We start from the raw sequence: 10,906 nt of genomic DNA on the forward strand, positions 1-10,906 counted from the left end.
TCTCCGCCACGTCGCTGCAGCTGCTCAGCCCACAGCTCAGCAAAGGAATGTTTCAAAACAACGCAACCTCTGCCTCCGAACCGGGCCCGACACTCCCTCACGCACAGTCGCAGCCTGCCTGGACGGAAGGTACGTGCCTTTCCCAACAGAGATGCTCACACAGCACCGGCGCCCCGAGGCAGAGCGGAGCTGGATGAGGTGGGATGGGAGGAACGCTCCCCGCTCCTCCCCACCTGCAGGCAGTTTCCAGGTCCCAGGCAGGACCTGGGGACCATCTGCTTTCCAGAGACAGGGCTCCCAGGCCAACGACTTCCAGTCCCACCTCTTCAGCCATCCCCGCTAGCCAAACAAGTCCATAAAAGGCAAATGAAGTCCCAGCAAGTACTGCTGTCCCACACAGCCTTCTCCCTGGACACCACATCTGGACTCCTCTTCAACACTCCCCTTTCTTCAGAAGAGCAGGACCCGGGCCTCTCCCTGCAGCCCTTGTGCAGCGCTCCTACTTAGTCTCAGGGACGTGGCCAACAAAACTCGGCTTAAACATCTTCAGCCCCCATCAAGCTTCTGCTTTTGATCCAGCCTGGGGTTATCTCCACCTTCTCTCTCATCAGCCCTTGCTGCTGGATGCGATGTCCTGTCCTGCTCCCCTTCCTTCCTTATCCCCAACTGATGCACATTGAGAAATCCCCTCCTCTCCAGAGTTTTCCCAGCCTGCTCCTGAAGCAAAGCTCAGCATCTAGAGATTGTACTCGCTTTGTTTTAAAATCCATGTGTTAAGCCAGAGCCTGATACAAACAAACTGACTGTAACTAGTGTCTTACAGAGGTACAGAGGCTCCTTGCATGTAGCTGGCTCCACTGTCAATTCAACAGAGGCCTCAGCACCCCTGGAATCTCCAGGTACAGCGGGCTCATCTCATGAGCATCTCCATACCAAGGCAGCTTCGCTGCCCCTCCACTTCCAAGCTGACAAAATCAGATCTAAGTCTCGCCTGAACAGGCGCTTTTCCCACTGCTGAGGAGACCTGATCTTCTGTGGAAGAAAAGATAATGTAAACGTGGTGGGGAGACAAGATAAAGGGAGAAGGAACTGCCCCTCAGGGGTTTCAAGTAGCTAACTGCGGACTCCCGAGTCAGGATGTCCTTGGCAGCAAGCAATGCAAGGACAGGCTGTGCAGAGCTGGAGAAGAGCCTGACAGCCCAGACACGACGCCACGGAGCGGGAGGTAAAACACCTTTAGAAATCCCTTCAGGGTCAGCCAAGAACCCATCCACGAGCTGCTAACCACACACATGTACCATGCTCGTTCTCACGGGATCTTCCTTGGACGCTGTAACACAGCTTCGCTGCGGAGCAGCCACAGGCTTACTCACCGTGTAACCTCACTCTTTTGAAGAGAGCATGTCTACAGGACACGATGATTAAAGCTCCATGACTATAAACATCCCACCCACGCCAGGGCATGCCCACTGCTTCTTCCCATAAAGCCACAGCAGCGGAAAAAAAATTAGGATGAGGTTACCACCAGCTCTTGGCATCGGTCTGACCTGACTCGTGGCCCTCTCAAAGGTAGAGCCTAGAGCAGAACAAAGCTTCTCAAAGCCCCCAGCTTCCTAGAATCCTGTACTGAAAGACTGGGCCAGAGAAGGACATGGAAGACAAGGCTGGGAAAGGCAAACATCTTTCCCCCCCTTCAAAAACACACCACTGCAACTCAACTGTCTGGCTGCCAGAAGCAGTGTGCCCCTAAACTCAGAGCATCACCTGGGACAGCAAAGCACAGCAGACGACATCACCGTGGCGCAGGAACAAACTTGCACTCTTGCAGAAGCCGTCCTAGCTTCCAGTAACGGCAGGAACAAGACGCATCCCTTGGGCTCAATGCTCCACGAACCCCACGTGGCTTCCATTTGAACACACAAGCCTCCTCAGCTTTCAGTGAGAGCTTCCATGAGTTCTGGCTCTTCGAGTCTTGTCTTCAGGAAGGCTCATTTCCTACGCTTCCTTGTGGACAGGAAAGCTAGGAACAGTAACTTAAATCACAGAAACAGAAAGAAAAGGTCTATTTTTCTAGCTGCCGTACAGTCACCATCAACCTAAAGCAAGAACAGAGACAAAGCAGAGGAAAGTGCCCTGGGGTAGACTAAGTCTTGGAAGCACGGTCAGCTCCTGGAGTGAGGGGAGTTTTCCAGCTGTAGGGCTGTCTGCTGATCTCCTCAAGGTCCCTTTCCCATCCCGGGGTGGTTCTTCTGTCACAGTCTCACTACAGACATGATACCTGCCACATGGATATACAATAGGTCCAACTGAGTCTTTGCTTCTGAGAATCTTTGACTAAAAATGAACAGCATCACCATCCGGTCTTCTCGATATTAAAGACCATACACATTCAGCACCCGGGAGGGAGCTACTAAAAAAGGGCTTAGAGAAAGCCAACAAGCCATGCCCACCACAACAGAAGCTCTGCCAGTCTGACCGTGGCCTCCAGCCAAGGGCTCTCTGCTGAACCATGGCTCACACAGACTCCTTGCCAAGTCATTTCAGGGTGCTAATTGGGCAGAAAAGTTCCTGTACCCACCCTGTGCTAGCTCGCTAAGGACCCTATGGGGTCTCCAAGCACTGGCAGATACAGAGATCTGGACGTTCTGAGGCAGTTCTCTGGGGCCGCCCTGCAGCCAGCACAAGCCCTGCTTGGCCTACACCATAAACAGACGCTGAAAGTCACATCCTGAGGCACGTCCCCCGTGCCCCTTCCCAGCACGGCCACACGCCTTGTCCCCGCAGCGCCCCGAGCCGCACAGACCTCACTCTCCACCGGCTGTTGGTACAGGACCGTGAGCAAGTACTAAATAAATGAACAAGTCATTTCCTGTGAGGCCAAACAAGCTCCCTGCCAAAGGGGTCACATACCACGCTCCGGCCTGATGCCTCTCCCTAGTTTATGAGGGTAAATTCCCATATCCAGGGGTCCAACAACTACAGAATTACATCTGGGCTAGGGTTACTCTCGCTGCAGCTAGAATCACGCTTCGCTGGAGAGGTGAAGAAAACAACTGCTTTTGTGCTTTCACTGCATGACCTCCAGAGCTGGGTTTGGGTTTCTTGGTTTGCACAAACCAAAACATTCAAATGAAATCAGGGAGTTTTCGCTTAATTCCCAGCTAGAGGGCCAGGGTCTGTCACACCAAGGCTCATCAGCGCTATTTTGGCAGCGAGGAGATCTGCACAGAAAAGCCCTGCGAGGCAGGGCCTGCCACAAAGCGGTCAGGAGGAAACGGCCTACACTGTTCGTTCCAGCCTCGTGAGCTCCTTCCTCCAACTAGCACAGGGGTGGAAGGTAGACGTGCTACGACTTTCGTTCTCCATCTCTCATCACACCACCTAGGCCTGCTTAGCAGCCTTCCCTGAGCGTGGCACTGGGACACGGCTGCTCTCGAGGAGGACCGGGCACTTCTGAGCCCTGTAAAAACAGCCCAAGCCTTGGATTTAGAGTGAGTCTCGGAGCCAGTCGAAACCACCTGGCAGGCCCTGCTCCGCCGTTCACTCCTGTCAAGTTTGAACAAGACTCAAAAGCAACCCAAATCCTCCATGCTTGAATCACGCAGGCAACCCCGTTCACTTGGATGCGCCCATCCCCATGAGTAAGGGTTGCAGGACCAGACCCGGCTTTTCCTTAACATCCTGCCAAAAGCACACACATAAAGAAGAAAAGCAAAATCACACTGACTGATGCCCCTGCTATTTTTCCTGTCCACGGCAGCAAACTGGTAAGAGGCCTGACTCAGAAGCCTCCCTCAAAAAACCTGAATCATCACAGTTGGGAAGATGGTCTCGTATAATGAAGGAGTGTCTCTCCTCCACTCCTCCCTCTCTACAAGAGAGAATTTCAAGAGTCAGACTGATCGGGGGAGCGCGGGGGGATAAGAAAGCAGCAAGCTTCAGGCTTCGCTTGGCTCTTTCTGCGAGGACAGCAGAGTCAGGTAGAGTTCTGGAAGCAACTCGTGCTGCTGGAGGTAAGGAAATGTCTCTGTAGCTTCCCTTTCCCTCCAGCAAACGGCAGTTCATTTGCACTGTATCCATTTCTGAAAGGCCGAGCATTATGGCATATAAAGATCTCTGAATGACCTTCACATAAACGTGATGACGTCATAATACTTTGTTATTACGCATTATTATCACTTAGCACGAAGAGATCTCAAAGCAACCTGAAGAGGAGACATGGAGAAATGAAGTCACCGACGAGCAGTGGGAGCCAGCAGAACAGACACCCAGACCTCCCGCTCTATCCTCTGGCCACCTGCTACAGAGGGCTTGCCAATTAAAATGCTGTAGCCACCCACCTCTTCAAGAAGAGCTCTCACCCCCTTCCTGGGGTAGGTGCAGGTACATACATCCCCCACTGAGGCTCTGGCACCTCACGCTCCTTTGCAGAGAACACCCATGGCTCGAAAAGCCATGCTTCTCCCTGTCGTGGCAGAGACAGTGGCTGAGCACAAGGGGACCCACCAAGACAGGCAGTGGCACTACAAACGGGATCAAATTCCAGCTCAGGGTTGCTGGTCTGGATGGTACCTCGATGCAAAGGCTCTGCAGGAGCAGCAACGGATCCAGCATCTCCGCTGCACAAAACCTACACACAGAGCTTTGCCCCACCATCAGTCTCTCTGGCATCAAAGATGTGAGCTGTAGGTCAGCTGTGTACACCGTGTGTACGCCGACTGTCACACCCTCCTGCCAGGGCAGTGGGGAGACACCACTTGATGTAAAAGCACCGCCATCTAGTCAAAAGGCTGTGGTTTATCCAAAACCACATGTTTTCACATGGGAAAACTATCGGTCGCTAAACAGAAATACATCTTTCCACCTCCTTTCCTATCAGGGCACACAGGAACTCCAGGGAGCACCGGGCTGTTGGCTGTAGGCACGGTTCCCGAGAGCCCAGAGTCCATGAAGGGGCAGCTGATGCCGTAGGTGCTGTGGAAAACTTCCACTGGTGAAAGGGTTCTTCTCACTGTCGCTCCCGGCTCCGCACGGCAGCAGACGCACAGGGTGCCATGCCTCCTGCGCCGAGCGCTACTTCCCATCTCTCAGATTCATTGTGAGCCAGCTCTGTTCACAGACAACATGAGACGCTCTCCCTCACCGAAGCAAAGCAGCAGGAGCCCGACAAGAGCCAGCAGTGCCAGCTGGGGGAATACCTTGGGCAGTTCAAGCAAAGCACAGACAAATACATCTGCAGCACGGATTTGGCAGCCTGTGCCGCCTTCACTCACGGGCTGGAGCTCCTGTCCGCAGCAGCGGGAGAACCCCATTAGAGGAGAGCAAAGCACAGGCTGAGAATCAGTACAGCACATGTCAAGAGAGAAGAGCGTGCTCTGTGCCCTGTTTAAAACAGGTCTGAGATTTGCCTTTGCCGTGCCATCAAAGGAGGTGATCCTCCCCCTCTACTCTGCCCTGGTCAGGTCCCACCTGGAGTGTTGTGTCCAGTTCTGGGCTCCCTGGGATAAAAAAGACAGGGATCTCCTGGAGAGAGTCCAGAGGAGGCTAGAGAGATGATGAAGGGCCGGAGCATCTCCCCTGTGAGGAAAGGCTGAGTGAGCTGGGACTGTCCAGCCTGGAGAAAAGAAGACTAAGGGGGGACCTTATTAATGTTTATGAATATCTTCAGTATGGGATGCAGGGGGAATGGCCAGCCCCTTCTCAGTGTCTGTGGGGACAGGACAAGGGGCAATGGCTGCAAGTTGGAGCACAGGGAGTTCTGCACCAACATGGGGAAGAACTTTTACACAGTGAGGGAGCCCTGGGACAGGCTGCCCAGGGGGTGTGGAGTCTCCATCTCTGGAGAGATTCCAGCCCCGTCTGGACACCGACCTGTGCAATATGAGCTGGGGAGCTGCTCTGGCAGGGGGTTGGACCCGATGAGCTCTCGAGGTCCCTTTCCAACCCCTATGATTCTATGTTGCCATGGGGCAAAGGCGAGCAGCCAGTGAGCACCACTGGAGATGGCTCAGATCCCCACAGATGGAAAGCAGGAGAGACTACAGGTGTGTCCCCACCAACACAGGCAGCAGAGCAGCACCAGAGGCAGCACCTTCTTACATGACCCCGGCATTTATGTAAGGGAACGACTGGTATTACCATCACACATCGGTGCATAGCGAAGGACAAGCATACACCCCTGTTAACTTACAACGGTGCTCAATGCCTCTTTCCCAGCTTTACTTCTCATAAGCAATCACCGTGCTCATTGGAAACAAACGCAACTTTTAGAGTGCATGCACAAAAGAAAGCAAAGGTGATGAGCTCAAGGGCGTTAAGTTCCCAAATCTTGAAGCACCCCCCCACCCCCCAGCATCGCCATACTGCCTAAGAAAAACCACGCTCGAGCCTTGGCTGGTGTTTGTGCTCTTCCCCGAACATCAGAGCATTCCTCACACCATGCTGGACACCGCGAAACCCTCAAGACGCGTCTGTTTGTTTAAAAAGCAAATTCGAGCCATGGAGGGGTACGCTCTCCTTCACTTAAAGGAAAATAAGCCTTGCGTAAATTCTGCTTACACTCACATATTTGCAAGGCGAAATACAAGCTGCTTGTTGCCAGCCTCCCGGTACGAAGCGGGACCCGGCCGCTCGACGCCCGGAGCCAGCGGCACTGCTCCGGAACCCCGCTCCGAGCAGCACGGCCCCGGGCGGCCCCGAGCCCCGCGGCGGGACCCCGCGGACAGGCACCGGGGAGCCCGCGAGCCAGCAGCAGGCTGGCACCAGGGAGCTCACGGCCGCGGGCAGGTACAGCGAGCGGCTCCGCCGCCGGAGACCAGCGCGCCCCGTGCCGCGGCCGCCCCTGCCGCGGGGAGCGGGACCTCCCCCGGGGAGCCCGCAGGGACCCGCGACGCTCCGGCCCCACGCAGACGTACGGCCCCGGCCCCGCGGCTGCTCGCTCCCGCGAAGTTTCTCTGCCCTCGCGGGGGCCGCCGCCCCCCAGCACACGCCGCCCCGGGCCCGGGGAGGGCTCCAGCTCGGACGCCCGGGGCGCGGGAGCCCGGGCTCGCACCGACCCCGCTGCCTCGCCCCCCCGGCTCCGCGCCACCTCCGCGCAGGTAGAGCCACCCCCCCTACCCCGCACCGCCGCGGCCCCGCGCCCTGCCCGCCGCCCCCCACCACGGCCCCCCGGCCCCGGCGCAGACTCACCGCCGCGGCCGGCCGCGCAGCCGGCCAGGAGCAGGGCCAGGGCGGCCAGGGCCCCCAGCTGCCCCCGCAGCAGCTCCCCGCGCCGCCTCCGCCGCCGCCGCGCCGCCGCCGCCGCCGAGGTGCCCATCGCGGCCGCTGCGCTCCTGCGAGCCGCGCCGAGCCCAGCCGCGCCGAGCCCCGCCGAGCCGAGCCGAGCCGAGCCCAGCCGGGCGCCGCAGCGCCGCCCCTGCCCGCCCCCCGCCGCCTGCGCGGCGGCCGAGCCGACCCACCGCCCCTGCGCGGAACGGGCAGCGGGTGCGGCCAGGCGGGATGGGGAGGGGTGGGAGAGGGCGAGGGGGGATGGAGGGATGGATGGGTAGCCGGGGCCGGTGGGGGCCGAAACTTCCCTGCCGGCCCCCAGCCCCCTCCCCGCCGCCGGCGTCCGGGGCGGCTTCCTGGGCGGGGAGGGGGCGGAGAGCTGGAGCCGCCCGTCACCGGGCTGCCCCGCCGGGAGACCTCCTGGGCTGTGCCCGCCTTGCCCCCGGGCCCCTACCCCGGTTCCCGTGCCACCCGGCGGTAGAGGAGGGGTCCGGGGAGGTAGGGGAGGGTCCGGTGGGCACGGGCGGACTGGTGTACCCGCTGCCCGTGGGGGTACACGGGGCTTCAGCCGCAGCCTTTCCCCGGCCTCCTACTCTGTAGGCATCCTTCCATCCATCCCCACTCGCACCGCTGCGGGGGCCAGGCCTTCCACAGCCAAGAACACGGCACTCGCTTCAGCTTGCTTTTCCTGGTGGGAACGGGGACTTTCGGCATCACCTTCTGAGCCAAAACCTTTACCTGCTGTGACAGTGTTTAAAAAACCCCAAAAGACCCCAAACACACCTGTGCCCCCTCACCTCTGCCCAGTGATTGCCCAGCGTGAACAGGAGGCAGCACCTGCTGCAGCTCCTTGGTATTCCAGACACTCGGGAGGATTCTCACCAGTTTGGGGTTTTACCCCCTTTCTCACTCTTTGCTCTGAACTTTTAGTAGGGTGAGGAGCAGCCACTCGCTCCCCCTGCCCTTCCAACCAGCCTGGCACCGGAGCAGGCACGGGCAGAGTGAGTGCAGGTGCTGTAACCACCGCGCCTTTGGGCACGGCCAGGGATGTGGGTGCAAGTCATTCACTCAAGCTGTGCCAGCACCTGGGTTCACACACTGCCATGGAGATGTGCCGCCAGCTGTGCCACAGCACAGCCGGTGGGCAGGATGCTTCAGCCATCCACCACCAGCATCAAAACCCTGAGCTGGCCCAAACCTTTCGTGTTCCTCCTCCCTTATTTAAAGTCATCATTGCAGCACTGCCACGAACACCCACTGGCTGCACTGAAACCAGAGCGTGGCACACACTGGGGGAACCGTCTGCTTCCGCGGAGTTGGCAGATGTGGAGGAACACCTTTGTCCCCAAGCTTCGGGAAGGGCACCAGATGCACAAGGAAGTGGGGTGAACCCTGACAGCGTTGGGGTTCGAAACCTGCGCCGCTGAAACCAGAGCTGCTGTTCAGGACCTTTCCCAGGCCTCCCACCCGCCCGCACTAACGTCCTGACAGTGGCACTGGGAAGCGAGCTGGCAGCACAGAGAGATGGATGAGAGGAGAGCGTGTGAAAGCATGTGCAGTGCTGTCTGCAGCGCGAACACGCTGCATTAAATCAAAGGAGATGGATGCACTGACAGAACAGAAACTCTCTGAATGTACGTCAGATGCTCAATCACTCCAAGTTAAGAAACTTCTGACAGAAGCCCGAGCCACAGGCAGCAGTGTGGAGAGCACTTTCTGCTCCTGGCCTGTCCCAGCTCCAGGGCTGAGAGCAGCGCTCACACCACGCATGCGGGAAGGAGAGCTGCTCCTCCTGCACCCCCGGGCTGGCCCGCACTGCACCGTGCGCGGCCAAGGCCCTGGCTGACAAGGCGCTCAGCTGGCACTCCTGGGCACAGCAGCAGCCAGCCAGCACCCTCATTTCAACACACACACACACCTATTGCCCCACCTGCACCAGCGAAACACTTCCTGGAGAGCCGCCTTCCCACCCGATGAAGAAGAAAGCGCAGGAAGCACACGGAACGGCTTGGGCTGGAAGGGACCTCAAGGCTCGTCTAGTTCTGACAGCCCAACTACTAACTGTAGCAGTTGCTACGGCCAGCTGCGCACGGAGAAATGAAAGAAAACACCACTCTCGATAGTTTTGATTAGCTACTAATCACTCTCATTAGAGGGGGTCTCGTTCCGGGGTCAGCCTCTCATTACACATTCAGCTTCCCACCTCTCCTCCAAGGGTTTCTTACATCTCTGACTGAATCGGGATGTCAGTTTTCAACGCTCCTCCAGACCACTCCAGGAGTGCTGGTGCCCCTGCTGCCCCAGGCAGGCAGAGCCAGCTCCCCTCTGGACAGCAAATAGGGTGAGATAACAACTGTCCTAGGCTGCAGCCAGGGAAGAATTCTGGTGTGAGTTTTTTCCAGGGAAAGAACACTCCCTTCCCGCTGGCAGGACAGGTTTTATCCCATGGTAAACAGATCTCAAACCTGTAGCACTGTCAAACACTGCAGCGAGTCAGCACAATGCCCGAGAGAGATCACGCCTGCCCCACCTCAGGGCTTGATCCACACCACGGGAATGCGGCCAACCCACTTCGTGGTGAGGGGCGCCGGGGAGGGAATGTCCCTGTCGCTGACATGACATGGCCCTCGACTCTCCCTCACAGGCTGCCTGCTCTGGCTTCTACCCTCTGTAGCCTCCTGTTTGCATTGAGCTGCCCAGGAGCTCCTTGTCCATCCGCGCAGGTGTCACTGCCTGACCCCCTCTGTGTTGGGGTGCATCGCTCCTGAGCTCGGAGGAGATGGCCCTGGGATACCAACCAGCTGCCTTGGGCCCCTCTTCCCTTTGGGGCTTTGTCCTATGGTATCTGCCAAGCAGGTCCCTGAAGAAGCCAATGCTAAAAAACGTGACCCTGTGAGTCACCACAACGTCACGATTCAGCCTCCATCACGAGCCACCTCTCCTTCCCATTGCAGGGCTGCTCCCAGGTACCAGGAAAGGGTGACCTCTCCCTGTGGAGAATTAAGACTGGGAATACCTGGGACACCCACGTAGCTTTGGAACAGATTCCACACTTAGAATCCCTGAGTAGTTTAGCAAATTTTTCCCTAGCACACTGGGTATGACCGTGTGAAATGTTTCCATGTCTGGGGAGAACCGGGACAGGGAGAATTCCCTCTTCTCCCCCACTGATAAACCAGTGTGTGGGTGGAGTGGGCTCTGAGCCAATCTGTCTGCAGGAAGGGACAGAAGGGAGGGAATCGCCATGGATGTTACTCTTCTGAGAGAGGAGCAGTCGTGTTGATCTGCTCTGGGAGTCTTCTGCAAGAAGAAAAAGAACTGCTAAGGAGAGAACAGACAGGACTAATGTGCTGCTGAAGGTACAGTTGGCTTTGTACCACCTTCCCACATTCTTCCTTTCGCTTTTGTTCCTTTTCTGACCATTTCGGTGCTCTTCAAGGAGCATCTCTTGATCACCTGATATCTGTGGGCACTTAACGTGCTGCTTTTGGGCCACCTGATCACAGCTACGCACCTCCTGATGCCACTCCTTTAAAACGAGTGAATCTGATGTTCCCAGTGCTGTTTGGATGCCAGTGGGCAAGGACACATTAGAGACGCTGTGAGCATTGGAGATGGGCAGCAGGTAGCACAACCACCA

General features: G+C 57.4%; 1 protein-coding gene across 1 annotated transcript in view; it reads right to left on the minus strand.

The window, feature by feature from the left end:
* SLC24A3 (solute carrier family 24 member 3) overlaps nucleotides 1-7,315 on the minus strand; it is a gene marked incomplete at both ends in the record, with an annotated part of 148,814 nt that extends 141,499 nt beyond the window's left edge. The window contains one exon of the mRNA XM_084262148.1: nucleotides 7,189-7,315. Coding sequence (XP_084118274.1) covers nucleotides 7,189-7,315 — 127 coding nt within the window. The remainder of the gene's footprint in view (nucleotides 1-7,188) is intronic.
* Nucleotides 7,316-10,906: the final 3,591 nt, after the last annotated feature.

Source organism: Gallinula chloropus, assembly GCF_964237585.1.
Source record: "Gallinula chloropus genome assembly, chromosome: 3".
NCBI classification, from domain to species: Eukaryota; Metazoa; Chordata; class Aves; order Gruiformes; family Rallidae; genus Gallinula; species Gallinula chloropus.